The 17,182-nt window shown below is 44.4% G+C and overlaps 1 protein-coding gene across 2 annotated transcripts; it reads right to left on the bottom strand.

Moving 5' to 3' along the window:
• Positions 1-628: 628 nt before the first annotated feature.
• THUMPD2 (THUMP domain containing 2) lies at positions 629-14,568 on the bottom strand. 2 transcript variants are annotated; one of them, XM_053383521.1, is made up of 10 exons: positions 14,416-14,568; positions 11,539-11,671; positions 7,742-8,151; positions 6,682-6,759; positions 5,013-5,065; positions 4,035-4,122; positions 2,645-2,716; positions 2,232-2,346; positions 1,902-2,019; positions 629-1,173 (listed from the first exon to the last, which is right to left on the bottom strand). In XM_053383521.1, the coding sequence occupies exons 1-10, from the start codon at positions 14,551-14,553 to the stop codon at positions 834-836; spliced, it is 1,545 nt and encodes a 514-aa protein (XP_053239496.1). In that variant the 5' UTR covers positions 14,554-14,568; the 3' UTR covers positions 629-833. The 2 variants fall into 2 exon arrangements, with proteins under 2 accessions (XP_053239496.1, XP_053239495.1); XM_053383520.1 differs by lacking the exon at positions 14,416-14,568 and adding an exon at positions 13,885-14,154.
• Positions 14,569-17,182: the final 2,614 nt, after the last annotated feature.

Here is a 17,182-nt window from a genome sequence, read left to right as displayed (position 1 = left end):
TGCAACAGAGCTTCACCCTCTCCTTCTCAGGGCACTTCCAAGGGGTGATCAGGAGCAGAGTGCTGGGGGAGGAGGGGGGAGAGAAGAAGGAATTGTTCCATCTAACACTCCAAAATTCTTGCACTGATGGAAGTCACCTTAAATTCCTCCCTCACTTGGCTTGCGATATGTATAATGCACTGTCAAGCATGGAAGTTACCATGTTGTGGTCAAAAGCAGCCAGACTATAGCCATGTCCGGATTTTGTTAAAGACATAGGAGATGCGCTTATAAGCCACACGTCTACTCTCAAAAAAGGCAGACATTTTTGCACCCCTGTGATTTACCGCGTCAGCACTGCAGCACACAAAATAAGGCACCATGCCCCTTTCTGCCAGCACAATGCCACAGCCTGCCTTGAGCCCCACCCTATTGTGGCAAAATGGTCCCATGTAAGCCACCAACTCCTTTATCGGGCATGCTATATCGGCTCCTGGTCGGCAACTTACTTTCCTAGAAGGCTGTTTTGAGATGGTAGGGGTGAACCTGCACCACATCCCTAATAAAGCTGCCTGCCAGCAAGCCCTGTTTACACTAACCACACCTTCTCCAGATCTCTTTTAAGGAATTAGGGAATTAATTTAAGGAATTAAGCATCCCTTAAAGGCCTAGATTTGGCCAAAGGCCTTCTCATTTAGAGACCCTTGCTACATACCTTTGGGGCCCACTGGAGGTATGGAAGCTAAGGCAATTCTGATGGCTGAGCTCTGGGCTCACCAAAACTCAGCGGCTCCAGATCCATATGGTTCAAAGCAGAAGCTCCAAACTGCTTCATGCACATTTGCTGAATGCTGCTAACTTCTTGCAAAACCTCCTGTTACCTTCTTATACTTGCATATGAATGCATCTGTTTTGCCAAGGCTAACTTCCAAGGATTCCACCAGCACCAGTGAGCCAAAAGTCATCCTTTTATCGCTGGTGTCTTCTCTCTCTGCCTCTTGAGTTGATAGGGGAACAGTTGTGGGGACAATGCTGTTTCCTTTGGTGTTGCTGACTAACATCATGGCACTTTGTTTGCAAGGACTTGCAGGGGTGCAGTTCTCAGTACCTAGACTGCTGGCAATGTCACCAGAGAGGCGCTTGTAGAGCTCTTGACTAAGTAGCAGCACAACAATCCCTCCACCACAAAGTACCCTGAAAGGGAACAACCGGAGGATAGTTATTAATATCCTTGTGCAGTTACAATATTTATTAATTCAGCAGAAGACTTTTCAGTGTACAGAGGCTAACAATACGGCAGTCATGACAAATCTTAGAGATGTTTATTCTAAAATCACTCATGGCCTTTTAAAGAGCTGGGCATGTTTAGCCTGGAGAAGAGGAGGTTAAGGGGTGATATGATAGCCATGTTCAAATATATAAAAGGATGTCACATAGAGGAGGGAGAAAGGTTGTTTTCTGCTGCTCCAGAGAAGCGGACACGGAGCAATGGTTCCAAACTACAAGAAAGAAGATTCCACCTAAACATTAGGAAGAACTTCCTGACAGTAAGAGCTGTTCGACAGTGGAATTTGCTGCCAAGGAGTGTGGTGGAGTCTCCTTCTTTGGAGGTCTTTAAGCAGAGGCTTGACAACCATATGTCAGGAGTGCTCTGATGGTGTTTCCTGCTTGGCAGGGGGTTGGACTCGATGGCCCTTGTGGTCTCTTCCAACTCTATGATTCTATTCTATGATTCTATGAAAAGCAACTGAGGACTACTGGCAACATGATTTTTATCGCCCTGTTTTAAATTCTCAACTTCATCTAGTAGGTAACATGGCCACGTTGAAATGTGACTTTCCTTTGTTTAGCCTGCAATACCATTAGCCAGATCCCAATCTGCAGTAGCAGTTCTTCTGCCTCAGATATCAGAACACACATACCTCTCAATTTCTTGAAAAACGTCCGGCAGTAAGGTCATGTCTTTTGTTATTTTGAACTTCTTTCCAAAGGGGATGTCCGCAAGAACAACATCAATGCTTTCCGACTGAAATGGCAACGCTACGAGATATTTAGATATTTAAGCATGTGAAATGCTCAGCCATTATTATTCTTTGTATATAATAATAACTCTAATTAGGGACTAACATCTGACTACAAGGCATCACAAAGTATTTGATGCAGTCACAAATCATCGTTTCAATTACAATAAAGGAAATATAAAGCAATAAATTGATTTGTATAGTACTGCAGATACCCTTGCCAGCTCTTACCTGTCACAGAAGCTTTCAGTAACCTGATTTTATCCACTAGGCCTGCAGCTTTAATATTAGTGTAGGCTCCTTCTAATTGTGAATCACTTATGTCAGTCCCTAAATAATGTACATTCTGAAGAGGAAAAACAAACATTTACATTAGTTTTTTTTAAATCCCCATAAATTATCAAAATAATCACTGAGAATTAGGCATACTAACACCACCAACTGCAGAATCACAAGCTAGAAGGAATCAGCAGTGTGTATTAGCATGAACGCCTAAGCTAAAAGTCAACATATTTTCTAGAGAGAAATTTTGGAACCTAATTTTCAGCCCCGCTGCTGCATATTAGAGGTTCATTATTTACAGATTTGGCCACAAGATGCCATCTGTGGCCAGACATCACACTTGCTGTTATGACGGAGCTTACAGGCCATTCGGTCGCTGCTTCTAGGAGTATTGTTCCTAGCCCACATGTAGGATCCAGTACAAATGCACCAGGCTGTGGAGAAAAAAAAGAAAGAAAAGCAAACACAACACTATTCCATCTGTCAAGACATTAGGAAATCTGCCTTCTGGTACAAAGATCTTATCTACCAAATTAAAGGAAGCAAGAAAGAAAGACTGAGCTTTACATGGTTAGGCTCCTCTGGTCAATGCTGTGGTCATTTAGAATAAACCACAAGAACAGACATGGAATACAGACGATGCTGTTGTGTTAACAAAGATGTGGGAAGCATGGATTGAAGTCCTGCCTTAGTTGCAGGATCAGTGGTCCACCTTGGGCAACTGACTATATCTGAACCCCATGCCCCTGTCTGTGAAATTGCTCTACAATTCTCATATATTGCTAGCATCAATAGCAAGGGAATGGCAAAGCATTCTGCATAGTTGGGGCACTGTGTGAAATTAGTAAAAATGGAGCTATTGCAGCTGAAAGGCATGCTGTAAACTCATGTAGCCCAATCTACAAACATGCTTAAAAGTAACTGATCCAATAATACTTATATCTCGTTGCCTGTGGGGCACTGATGAATTATTTTCCATATGTTCATTAATAGTTCCTTTTCAGCAATCCTTACAACAATGGCTTAGGGCAGGGCTGGCGAACTGGTGGCCCTCCAGCAGCTGAGGGACTCCCGACTCCCATCAGCCCAGCCAGCATGGCCAATGGAGAGGGAAGGTGGTGTTGGGAGCCCAGAAACATCTGGAGGCTCATGGGTTCCCCGCTGCTGGTTTAGTGTATTAATTATGATTCCCATGATGCACCTGGGGCTGGAGCCAAGCAGAAACAGCTCCAAACACAGCACCATTTTTTGCGTGTTCAGTCAGAAATTAAGAAGAAGAAGAAGAAGAAGAAGAAGAAGAAGAAGAAGAAGAGGAGGAGGAGGAGGAGGAGGAGGAGGAGAGTTTGGATTTGATATCCTGCCTTTCACTCCCTTTAAGGAGTCTCAAAGCGGCTAACATTCTCCTTTCCCTTTCTCCCCCACAACAAACACTCTGTGAGGTGAGTGGGGCTGAGAGACTTCAGAGAAGTGTGACTGGCCCAAGGTCACCCAGCAGCTGCATGTGGAGGAGCAGGGAAGCGAACCCGGTTCCCCAGATTACGAGACTACCGCTCTTAACCACTACACCACACTGGCTCAAGTCTGCTTCAGTTCATTACTCCCAAGTAAACAGGACTCTGACTGCCACCTTAGCCACTTCACGATACTACACAAGGTCTCGCTTGCATTTAAAATACTTCCAGTGGCAAGATTCTGGTTACTGAGAGTTGCTCAGTAACCACAGAGCAACTAAAACTCTACTTGGCTGATTACCTTGATTTCAGCAAGGGATGCCATAGCCCAAGCAACGGTAGATCGCAACCCAGCTGTTTTGATATATGATCTGCTTGCCAAGGGAAGTCTGCAAACAAAACACCATATTAAAATGTATCTCTCTCTCACACACAGAATTCTAATATACTCAAACTCTAAAACTATGCGCTATTGTTATTCCAAATAGATAAGAAGTTTTTATCCCCAAATCTTCAAATTTGTGAATAAGCTGGTGGCAAATCTTGTTCAAGATACAGAGACAAATGACAATGAGATATATTGTTGTTAAGTACTTAGGACTAGAACAGATGGGTAGATAGCCCAGAAGAACCAGTGGAAAATTGTCTAGATAAACAGATATACACACATGGGTACAGAGGAAGGAAAATAACTTTGCAAACAGCGGGACCAAAAGTCCATGATGAAATGCAAAAGACAGCAGTCACTGGTCACATTTAAACATCCCAGAACATTCTGGAGCTGACCTCACAAGTCACATACTTTAATTCAGAAGTCTTTTGAACTGAAATTGGAAAGATCTTTTCCACTAAAGTAATTGTCTCCCTTCTTATTGTCAGCAAGCACAACAGTTCCATCACAGTGACTGCTGCTATACCAGCCTGTTCTTATCTTGTATACATCTAATCTGGGCTTTGCAGAGAAATGCAACAAACGTACTGTTACTCCTTGCGTTTCATGGCAGTTTGGTCCTACTGCTTAGAATTTCCGCACTCTGCACCAATGTGTATGTATATTATTTTAATCCATCAGCCAACTGAGAATAAGTCCACAGATCTGATTTAAGGGGGCAGTAATTCATAAAGCCTCATGCCACAATTAAAATGTCAAGTTTTTAAGGTGCCATGGAAGTCTTTGTTGATTATATACAACAGGGAAACATAGTAACCCCTCAGAAATTTACTTCAATTAAAGGTGTCCTTTTGGACTATGAACTGTAGTTTTTAATGCAGTATTTACCTGAAAACAGGAATCCCAATCACAGAGTAAATGTCATTTAGATGCACAAAGATCTGAAAGGCAATGGAATATTACAATGAAAAGTTACGTGCATTTTCAGCTTTAGCCAATTTGAATATAAATATTCAAATGTCCTATCTCAATGATATTTTCAATGGTATTTTAAAAAAAAATTAAACTAGCAAGCAATCTGATTCTCATACAAAAGTTATTATACTGGGGACTATCTGTATCAAATAGGTACATCTTGTGGGCAAAGGCAATCCCTGAAATCCTCAGATTTGCACAGAAGTTGCAGCTGTGGAGATCTGAGGTTGCACCATGGTGCATCTCTGTCAGTGCATATATTTATACTGGTGCTGAGAACAGAGGAGGAATTGTGGAGAAGAACCGAATGCAGTGCTGAACTCATTTGTTTCTGCCTGGCTGAGAGTGGCATTAGCTGTTTCACAGACAGCACTACACCATCCTTGGGAGTTTAGTACAGGGTTTTGACAGGAAGTCTGTAGGGCTGGGCTGTAAATTCTATAAGGAAAATATATATGAAAAATGTAAAAAAAAAAAGAAAGCACTGCCACAAGCATGAACTATCAAGGTATCAGTTTTATAGTCTAAAATTTGTCTTTTATCTATTGATTCTACTACAGTTCATATTCAGTTTTTCATTCTATCCTTTGTTGATAATTGAAATGTCTGCTTATCCTGTTTCTTCTGGTTTAAGCCTCTTCTCTCTCTTTTTAATTTTTTTGTTCATTTTTCTTTCTTTTCGCTTTAATCTTTATTCTCTTCACAGGCTTCCTTTATTGTTGCATTTTGTTTAAACTTCTGAGATTAAAGCATCTTCACAGATTTGCCCTCTTCCATATCTAATTTCTTTGCTTTCTTTCAATTCTCCTTCTTGGCTCTTTAGTACTAAATTTCTGATTAAATCACCACTCCCTTGTCCATCTTCTTGCCTATGAGATTTCACTACTCCTTTGCAGACCTTTATGCATGTAACTCCCCTTTTAGATATCCAGCTAGCAGGCTCTTTATCCTGCTTTGAAGTTATTTAAAAACTCATTATCTTTGCTCTTTCGTCTTTGCTTATTGTTAGGTGAATTACAGAATAAGACTAATTTTAAAACAACTCTGGATGTTGCTGATCAGAAACTTTTATTAGGGATGATGGCAATGATAGTCCAGTAACATCCCTGCTTTTAAAAGAAATCAAAGGGGTTAATCTCACCCAGGTGGCAAAGTTTCCCCCTTTAGAGTGCGGTGCTGCAGGTACAGATCTGTGCATTAATTCTAGTATATTTTAAGTGAATTTATAAAATATAAAATTTGCACAGGGCTGCCATTCATAAATCAGAGAATCTCATAACTGCCAATTGGTTGAAGGTCTTCAGACATTAAGCATCCAGAGACTGGTTATTGCAGGATCACTGTGCTCTATTAGTACCTTGCTGTGTTAAAAACCTCTTAAGGTACCTGGATCTTTCCATTGTCGGAGACAGCATACTGGGTTAGAAGGACACATTGGTTTGATTCCCAAAGCCTAATCTCAAAGGGACTTTGAGAGGAACTTCAGTGTACAAAGAAGTTCAACTCAGTCAGGTCAAGACCTTTATCTGAGGACCAAGAATCCACAGAGATTACCCACATTTCAATGTATTAATTTTGTTACCTCTATGTCAGGATTTCTCAAATCTGCTTTCCATCCAAAGTTCTTCATAAGAGCAGTTCCAATTATCCTCCCCATCTCCTGAAAAGACAAATCAGCAATGAGAGAGACCTGAGCATGTGGCATGACAAATTGTTCCTGAAACTTGAAATGGCAAGGAAGAAAAGAAGACAGGTTAGGCTGAGATCAGTGGAAGCTAACCGGGTGCCTTCCATATCTTGTTATGTTAGAAACAGTTCCCAGCATCCTTGACCATGGTGGCTGGGGCCAAAAGATCTTGCAGTCTCAACCTATGCATGCTTTCTTTGAAGCAACTCCCGATAAATTCTATGTAGCATAGTCCACATTAAGGACTGAAATATTGAAATGACAAAATCCATAATTACTTAGAGGAAGCAATTATTTCATGGAATATTCTTCCAAACTGAAGACATTTTTGAAAAAGAGTTCAAAGAACGGAATTAATTGCTTCTTCCACGCTCTCATCAACATCTACTAAGAGCGTTCTACTTTACAAGACAAGACGTTATTTTTGCTTGATAACCAAACCTTCCGAATAGCAGTCTTGAAATTTATCTCGAGTATGGATAATCAAGCATAATTCAGCACACACACACACACACACACACACACACACACACACCCCTTTGCCAATTAATAGGAATTCCAAAAGATGGTACAGAAGACAGTCTGTAAAGCTCAGCTTGCTTTTAAAAATATTATTTAGGATGCAGAATGCTAATGATTCCTATATAGCCCACTCAAGCGCTGCTATTTTTTCCTTATGCGCCTGCCATTCAGAAAACTTAATGACTACTGATTATGCATAACGAAGAAATAAACTCTCAGCCGCCTGCATAATAATCTGGGCTGGCAGCACACAATCAAGAACATTTAACTATTTCATTAGCAGCCTGATGCTGTGTGTTGGGATTGTGTTAAAAGAAGCTGCATGCATCTTGTTTGTAGATAAGAACATAAGAATAGCTCTGCTGGATTCCGACCAGTGGCCCATCTAGTCCCACATCCTGTTCTCACAGTGGCCAAAGAAATGCCCACAAACCTGAGCAGTAAATATTTTTGCAAGGGCTCCACTACAGCGGCAGGAAACTCTGAAGCTGAAGGAACTGCTGCTCTCGCCAGATTCCTCTTGAATAAGTTCAGGAGTCTTTTCCAAAAATAATCTGCCCAAAGACAAGCTGTTGCTGTTATGAACCTCGGAGGTGTTACAGCTTTGTTGGTTTTCTATTTGAGTTTCACCAGAAACTGTCTCCGATATTAGTTCTCTCTTCTGTTTTTTATTTTGGATGCTGCCCTCCTCTTCCAGCTTCCGTTTCTGGGAGTCTGGACGTTCCTCACACCTGTTTTCTTCTTTCACCTCCTGGCAATGAAGACTTCTCCAAAGAGTAACCATATCCAGCCAATGCCTGGGAGTCTCATTTACAAGTTTTTGAATGTCATGAATTACTCTGCCTGAAAGAAATGAAGAATCTAAACTCATGTAACCTTTAACACATAAATAGCACATAACAATAAACTGTATATTTTGAAGTATTATGGAATATATTCCAAGGACTGTTTTCTTAGGGGGTGAGGGAACGCAATACTTTTCTCTCCTAAGACCCATGCTTCCTCCCCATCTTATCTAATCCGCCAGACTTTGCCTAGCAAGCCACTTTCCTCCTTCCTGGTCCTGGTATACTAAGACCTAAGAACCAAACCTAAGAACCAGAAAGCCACTAAGCTGCCTTAATCAGCTAGAGAGCTTGTGTTCAAGAGAAACATTCAAGCAAGCTTAGATTGCAATTCTACACCCAAATACACGGGAATAAGTCCCATTGAAATTCTGTGTGACTTCCTTTGGGGTAAACATAGCTAGGATTGTGCTATTATTTTTAAGTAGGTGTTAAACTTGTATGAAGCCTATAGTTATGTTTTAGCTATTTAGAGAACAAATGAATGTTTTCATTCCTGCTTTTGACTAAAATAATAAGGGCTTTCTTACTTCTTAATTAAGCAAATAACACTGAAAGCTATCAAATCACTGTTTTCTGTTTTCAAAAAAGGGGGTCTATTCCTCAAACACCAGCTGCATGGGATCCCAGAGATGTGTCAAGGTGTGATGATGATGGTATAATAGTTCATACATCTTGCTAAGGTTCAGCTCAGACTCTAGAATCCCACATGTACGCCTGTGTAGATCTAATGCTCCCATGTGGTTGCCTAAATGTTCATGAGCAATAGGGGCTAAACAAGCAAGGTAAAAAGAAAGGAGGCCTACACTACCCTAGCCCAGAGTTTTCCAAACCATGCGTCGCAGCACATTAGTGTGTCAGCTGCAGTGTGCAGCTGTGTTGTGTGAACTCTCCCTGCACTGCTCCCGGGGCTGGAAAGAAGGGCTTACCGTATTTTTCGCCCCATAGAACGCACTTTCCCCCCTCCAAAAATGAAGGGGAAATGTGTGTGCGTCCTATGGGGCGAATGCAGGCTTTCGCTGAAGCCTGGAGAGCGAGAGGCATCGGTGCGCACCGACCCCTCTCGCTCTCCAGGCTTCAGGAAGCTATCCGCAAGCCTTGCAAGCCCAGCGGGAGTTCCCGCGGGCTCACAAGGCTTGCGGGCAGCAGCCTGCAGCCCCGGCGAGTGTCCGCAAGCCTTGCACGCCCGGCGGGAGGTCCCGCCGCTTGGCGCGGCAACCTGTCGCCCGAAAGCCTTGCGCACCCGGCGGGAGGTCCCGCCGAGCGCGTGAGGCTTGGGGCGGCAGCCTGTCGCCTGGGGAGCCCTCCGGAGGGCTCCCCGTGCTTTGGGCGAGTGTCTGCAAGCCTTGCGCGCCCGGCGGGAGGTCCCGACGTGCGCGCGAGGCTTGGGGCGGCAGCCTGCAGCCCAAAGCATGCGGAGCCCTCCGGAGGGTGCCCAGTGCTTCGGGCAGGTGTGCGCAAGGCTTGGGGCGGCAGCTGCGGCTGGGGGGGGGAAATAATTTTTTTTTATTCATTTCCCCCCCCCAAAAAACGAGGTGCATCCTATGGGCCGGTGCGCCCTATAGGACGAAAAATACGGTAGTTTAACCTCCCGTTTGCTAGTAAAACTGAATTACTGTGTCGCAAAATGATAAATGTCTAAAAAGCGTGCCACCAGCAGGAAACGTTTGGAAAGCTCTGCCCTAGACCTTCAACACAATTTTTATTCAAAATGGGGTTGAAAGGGAGAGGGGAGCAGGGACTTGCTATGATAGGCCCCTTTCAATTTCCCTATTTATTAAATAACCTAGACAGCATCTTAAAAAGCAGAGACATCACCTTGCCGACAAAGGTCCTTATAGTTAAAGCTATGGTTTTTCCCAGTAGTGATGTATGGAAGTGAAAGCTGGACCATAAAGAAGGCTGATCGTCGAAGAATTGATGCTTTTGAATTATGGTGCTGGAGGAGACTCTTGAGAGTCCCATGGACTGCAAGAAGATCAAACCTATCCATTCTTAAGGAAATCAGTCCTGAGTGCTCACTGGAAGGACAGATCCTGAAGCTGAGGTTCCAATACTTTGGCCACCTGATGAGAAGAGAAGACTCCCTGGAAAAGACCCTGATGTTGGGAAAGATGGAGGACACAAGGAGAAGGGGACGACAGAGGACAAGATGGTTGGACGGTGTTCTCGAAGCTACGAACATGAGTTTGACCAAACTGCGGGAGGCAGTGGAAGACAGGAGTACCTGGTGTGCTCTGGTCCATGGGGTCAGGATGAGTTGGACACGACTCAACGACTAGACAACAACAACAACAATTTATTGAATACGCATCTCATCCTTATTCCAACAAGCGCCGAGCAGCATCTTAAATTTTACAACAACCCACTTAGGTAAGTGAGGTCTTGAGATAGTGTCCACCTATCCAAGTACACCAAATGAGGAGCATAGCCAGAGAGATGTCTTGGCTAGAGAGTTAGTTCCTTTGGGGCCCTCTGCAGCTTGCATGCTGAAGACAGAGGAAGCCCCTGGCAGCTCCTTCCTACCACCTCCTGCAGCTGCTGCGATGGCCATGTTGCCTGTGAGCTGGCTCAGTATCATATCTGCCTACCGTGTTGCAACAGCAGCAGCCAAGAACCTGAGCTCCCAGCGAAGCACGCTGGGAAAGCCCCTCTAGATGATGCCCCCCAAGAATCCTCACCCAAGATCCAGCATATGCCAAGGACCTGTCTGACCTCAATGATCTGCTTAAGAGAACCCTCAGGAGCCAGAATATGGGTCTGTGGTGCTGATGGCTGTGATGGCACCACCAGTAACCTGTAACTTGCCTTGTAACGTGCTGTTCACTTGGGATGAATAGCAGCTGAAGCTGGATGAGCACCTGAAAGGCAAGCTGTATCTGCCCAACAAATGTACACTCTGGGTTTGTCCCACCGCTTTCTCCCAGGAAGACACAAGGTTACCACTGAATTGGACCAAACGGCAATAAAGTTTGCCATTTGGTCCAATTCAGTGGTAAAAAGTGTGTTTAAAGAAGAGGGAAAAGCAGAGCATGGAAGAGCAGAATAACCGAAAATGTGATTTTTTTTTGGACAGACCTTAGATGGAAAACAGTCCCGGTCCACAAAATTCACTTTTTTTAATATTGCTTGTTGTGTTTACTTTCTCGGTTATAACCTGCCTCGAGGTCTACAGATAAAGGGCAAGGTGCAAGCTGTGAAAAATAAATAGCTGAGCAGGAATTTGAACGACCGCTTACCACATTGAACCCGGAAGCTACTCAGCACTGACTCCTTTTAACAAAGAGGCAGGAAGGTTACAGGGTAACCTTTCTCGCTGTGGGAGGTTACAGGAGATAGGCCTGCACGAGGCAAACCCACAAGACTACAGTAAAAAAAAAATTACCTTTATTTCTAGAGATGGAAAGTGGAGGATATTTATTCAGCAGCAAAAACAACCGCTCCGCAGACTTCAGCTCCTTCAGCATACTCAGCTCTGCGCTGGTGGTGAAGAAGACTTTTCCTGATACATATTCCACCTTGACAGAGAATGTACACTGATTATACAGTAAATCTGAAAATGGCATTGCCCATAAATGATTTGTTTATTATGATTTAGCTGGTTGATTTATACCCTGCTCTTCTACTTTAGTCCTCAAAGCAGATCACAACACTAATAAAATGGGCTGAAATGAGCATGATATTTGAAAATGGGATTTGAAACCACAGTGGACCTTTGCTTAGCCTTGCAAATGTGCCAGCCGTTTTATTGTTACACCACTTTCCCAGGGAAGTTTGCCTGGAGCCTTCATTATACACCTTTAGGCGCCTGGCAAAACGTTCCTTTTTAACCAGGCCTTTGGTTGATCTGATTGACATACTATGCCAGGAGTCAGCAAACTTTTTCAGCAGAGGGCTGGTCCACCCTCCCTCGGACCTTGTGGGAGGCTGGACTATATTTTGGGGGGAAAAGAACGCATTCCTAAGCCCCACAAATAACCCAGAGATGCATTTTAAATAAATGAAAGGACACATTCTACTCATGTCAAAACATGCTGATTCCCAGACCGTCTGCGGGCCGCATTGAGAAGGCGACTGGGCCGGATCAGGCCCCCCCGGACCTTAGTTTGCCTACCCATGTCCTATGCCCTTTTAAAATGTGTTTTTTGTGGGGGTGGGGGCTATTTTTATTATGTATTTTTATTTTTATTATGTATTTTTTATTATGTATTTTTATTTTTATTTTTATTATTTATTATTTTTATTATGTATTTTGTGGGTTTATATCTTGATTTTATTCTGTGAACCGCCCTGAGATCTGCAGGTATAGGGCGGTATATAAATTAATAATAATAATAATACTAATTAAACTTAACGCATACCCAGAATGCACGCGACCGTTCCCAAAGGATCACAGCAGGAACCACAGTTGCCCCTCACAGAGCTAGAATCCCCAGCACCCTTAAACTACAGTTCCCAGGATTCTTCTGTGGTTTGGGGTGCGCGGAGAACTAGATGTGCTTTCAATGCGTCCTCAACCCTGTTTTGTGGGCAACTCCCCCATTGACCACAGAGGGTGTGGGGAGCTCTTCTTTTGAGCAAACAGGGAGAGGAGCTCCAGAAGGGAGAGGCCATGAACATGGCCGGAATTGATGAGGCCCTAAGCTACTGAAGGTAATGGGGCCCTTTATATGTCCAGCTGTCCTTTGTCAACAACAAATTGTTGTTGTTTTTTGTGTTCAATATATGCTATATGATAATTTATGGACCTAATAGGTATCTAAAGCCATTTGCACAGAACAAAATATGTATTTTATCAAAGTAATTGTTGAACTGAAATACAATTAAGAAGAAGTATATTAATAGTGAAATACAATTAAGAAGTATATTAATACAGTGGACGCTTGGGTTGCGAACGTGATCCGTGCGGGATGCACATTTGCAACCCACAGCATTCGCAACCCGCACCAGTGCATCTGCACACGTGCGGGTTGCGATTCGGCGCTTCTGCACACGCGCAAAGCACAATTTAGCGCTTCTGCGCATGTGTGACCGCCGAAACCCGGAAGTAACCCAATCTGGTACTCCCAGGTTTCGGCAGGTGCGTAACCCGAAAAAACGCAACCTGAAGTGCCTGTAACCCGAGGTATGACTGTAGTGAAATAATTATTAAGCTCTAACTTAAAATTACAGTGGTACCTCGGGTTACATACGCTTCAGGTTACATACGCTTCAGGTTACAGACTCCACTAACCCAGAAATAGTGCTTCAGATTAAGAACTTTGCTTCAGGATGAGAACAGAAATCGTGCTCTGGCGGCGCGGCGGCAGCAGGAGGCCCCATTAGCTAAAGTGGTGCTTCAGGTTAAGAACAGTTTCAGGTTAAGAACGGACCTCCAGAAGGAATTAAGTACTTAACCCGAGGTACCACTGTATGTAGCTTTTATTTTATTTGCTTTTTATCTTATATTTTGGAAATGTACATCTAGTTTTTTTACCTTTACATTTTTGGGGGGGGGGGCAAGAGAGTGGGGCCAAGAGAGTGTTTAGCTTATACGTCAATCCGGCCCTGGCCGTGCAGACGAAGCAACCTAACCCCGGGTCAGTTCGCTCGTCTGCACCGCCTTTCCGAAGTCACAAAGGGAGCGTGTTTAGCCACCCATCCTCCTCTCCGCCGGCGAGGAGGCGGAGCGAGCCTGTCGGTCCAAAGGGATTCGCTGGACCTTCCTCGCAGCCCGGCCGGAGGGCCTCACCTGCGCGGCGTCCAGCCGAGTCCGCACCTCCCTCAGCAGGAAAGGCTCCATCCCGCGGCCCGCCGTGCAGAAATATCTCGCGGGGAGGCCGGCGCGGCAGCAGGGCCCTTTCGGCGGAGGCTGCCCGCCCTCGTCAGCCATCGCGGCCCCGCCGAGAGCCCGCCTTCTTCCGCCCAGGCGCCGGGAGCCGTTTGCCTCCTACAGGCCAGAGGCGAGGAAGGCCGCCGGGGCTCTCCTTTGCCGCGCCGCTTCGCTTTTTGGGGGAAGGGGGGAGAAGTCCCCGCCTTGTTTGGTTTCATCCCTTCCCAGAGGAGGCGGTGGCTTCGCCATGTTTTTCCCCTCTGGTGTGGAAGGAGCCTTGGCCGCCCTTCACTTTGAATTAGGGTCCCCCGAGGGTCATCTAGCCCAACCCCCGGCGATGCAGGAATCTCTGCTGAGAGCACCCTTGACAGATGGCCAGCCAAGCTCTGCTTAAAACCCACCAAGGAAGGAGAGTCGGCAAGCTCCCGAGGGAGTCAAAACAGCTCTTACCGCCAGAAAGTTCTTCCCGATGTTGGGTCGGAACCTCCTTTCTTGTAACTGGAAGCCATGAGTTCGAGTTCTACCCTCCAGAGCAGGAGAAAAGAAGCTTGTTCCCTCTTCCAGGGGATATTTGAAGATGGCTATCATATCTCCTCTCAGTCTCCTCTTTTGAAAGCTCCTTCATAAGGCTGGGTTTCCAGATCATCTCAGTTGCCCTCCTCTGCACATGTCCCAGCTTTTCAATAGCCTTATTAAATTTGGGCGCACAGAACAGGACACAGTATTGCAGGTGAGGTCTGACCAAGGCAGAATAGATGGGGACTATGACTTCCTTTGATCCATACCCACCACTATTCGCTTCTTTGGGGTTATTTTTTTTAAAAAGAGCTTTAGAAAGTGCAGCCTTTATTTATCTGTTTGCTGCGTTTATATCCCACCATTTTTCTCCAAGCAGCTCAGGGCAGAAAACATGGTTTTCTTAATCCTCGTTTAATCCTCACCACCAACCCTGTGAGGTAGGTTAGGCTGAGAGGCAGCAGCTGGCCCCCCAAGGTCACCCCGTGAGCTTTGTAGCCCAGTTAGGATTTGAACCCTGGTCATAGTCCACTCTAACCACTATGCCATGCTGCCATCCTATGCATGCCTACGCAGAGGTCCTGAGTGCCATAGAGTTTAATGCAGAACTGAACATTTCAAAAGGGGTTTGAATTATAAAAATGCTATAATATATAATGCCAGCTGGTGGGTGGCTAGCCTAGTACTGTACTGGTTCAGAAAGGTTTTGTGCTGCACTTAAAAGTCATGACTTCCCCCAAAGGATCTTGGGAGATGTAGTTTATTAAGGGAGCCAAAAGTTGTTAGGAGACCTGGTTCCCCTCACAGACCTACAATTCTTAGAGGGGTTTAACAGCCATTCCCTCTTCCCAGGGATCTCTGGAAATTGTAGATCTGAATATTCATACTGATTAAAATTATTTGGAGGACCAGTTATTCCTGAATAATAAAAAGGATCAAGAAAGCATGAACAATAACCACAGGTATTGGATAGTCAGGCTGATTGATTCTCTAGTTGCAGAGGTTTACTGGCCACCCCTGTTGGCATGGTGACAGCCTGGGCAGCATTCAAACATGGACATTCTGATGTCACGCATGATGTCATAAACGGGTTATGCTCAAAAGTCTTGGCAGACTTAGAAGCAGTTAACAGTCAGCCCATGTCTGAACTCTGGCAAGGTGGATCAACATGGCAGGTAATACTTAAATATTGGGGCTATATTCACTTTTATCATAGGGGAAGTGCTTGGGAATGAGTAGAGCTTATCTGACACTGCCCCCTACCCAGTAAAATTACCACATTTTTCACTCTATAAGACGCACCAGACCACAAGACGCACCTAATTTTTGGAGGAGGAAAACAAGAAAAAAATATTCTGAATCTCAGAAGCCAGAACAGCAAGAGGGATTGCTGCGCAGTGAAAGCAGCAATCCCTCTTGCTGTTCTGGCTTCTGGGATAGCCACGCAGCCTGCATTCACTCCATAAGAAGCACACACATTTCCCCTTAATTTTTAGGAGGGAAAAAGTGAGTCTTATAGAGCAAAAAATATGGTAATTGATGAACCAACAACCTCTACCTAGGAAAGGCCAAAGAAACTTGGAAGAATAATCCAGAGATAACTGAACATTTCAAAAGGGGTTTGAATTATAAAAATGCTATAAACGAAAGGGGTTGGGGGGAGGGTTGGAGGTGAATTTATTGAATAACTTTGGATCATTCATTGGAATCGTACATTGAGATCTATTAGAACTAACTTCTGCAAGCAGGCTTCCAGCTACGCACAACTATTAGGCATAGGGCAGGAGAGCAAAAATAAAATTTGCTGGAGATTCCTGCATTGATAGCTCTGTAGTTGGAGAGATTTATAGTCTTGACCCCTTGCTGTTGGCACGGAGACAACTGGAGCTGAAGGCAAACATAACATTCTGCTGTCATGAATGATGTCACAGACAGCATAAGCTCAAAATTCTTGGCAGTTGACAACAGAGAGTTAACAGACAGACCAAATTTGAACTCTGGCAAGATGGATATTTGTAACCAGTGATGAATTTATTTGTGGGGAGGGGGTGTCTATTAACCTACAAACCCCTCCAGTCTAATCAGTACCTTGCCCATCTAAGTGTCACAAATCAAAAGCTGCTATACCATTTTGCAACTGCTATAAAAAATATCTGTGAATGTTCTAGTATGCGTGCATGGGAACCTCCATTAAATCAAAGCCATTCAAGCACAGGAGTGTGGAAATATACAGTCTCTCTTTGAGGCAGAATGTTGGAAGATTCAGGACTGATAAAAGTGTGGAATTCACCACCACAGAAGGCAGTGACCAAATGGGATGGTTTTAAAAGACGATGAGATAAATCAGGCATAGGCAAACTTTGGCCTCCAGATGTTTTGGGACTACAACTCCCATCATCCCTAGCGAACAGGCCCAGTGATCAGGGATGATGGGAGTTGTAGTCCCAAAACATCTGGAGGGCTGAGTTTGCCTATGTCTGAGATAAATTAATGGAAGATAAGGCTATATGTGGCTACTAGCTGTGGCTACCACCCAGGAAGACTCCCCTGTTCAGCGCCTGAGGGTCCCAGTCCTGCCCTCACCACCTGGCCCAGGGCAGGGCCTGATGGGCTCTATAAAGGACTGCTGCCACTGGGCAGAGAGGGCTCCATTTTGTTTTTTTGTTTTTGTTGAAATTGCTGCTATTTTTTACCTATGTCA

Source organism: Podarcis raffonei, chromosome 3 (assembly GCF_027172205.1).
Source record: "Podarcis raffonei isolate rPodRaf1 chromosome 3, rPodRaf1.pri, whole genome shotgun sequence".
Taxonomy (NCBI): Eukaryota; Metazoa; Chordata; class Lepidosauria; order Squamata; family Lacertidae; genus Podarcis; species Podarcis raffonei.
The sequence above is the reverse complement of the archived record's forward strand: the minus strand, read 5'-3'. Positions and strand labels throughout refer to the sequence as shown.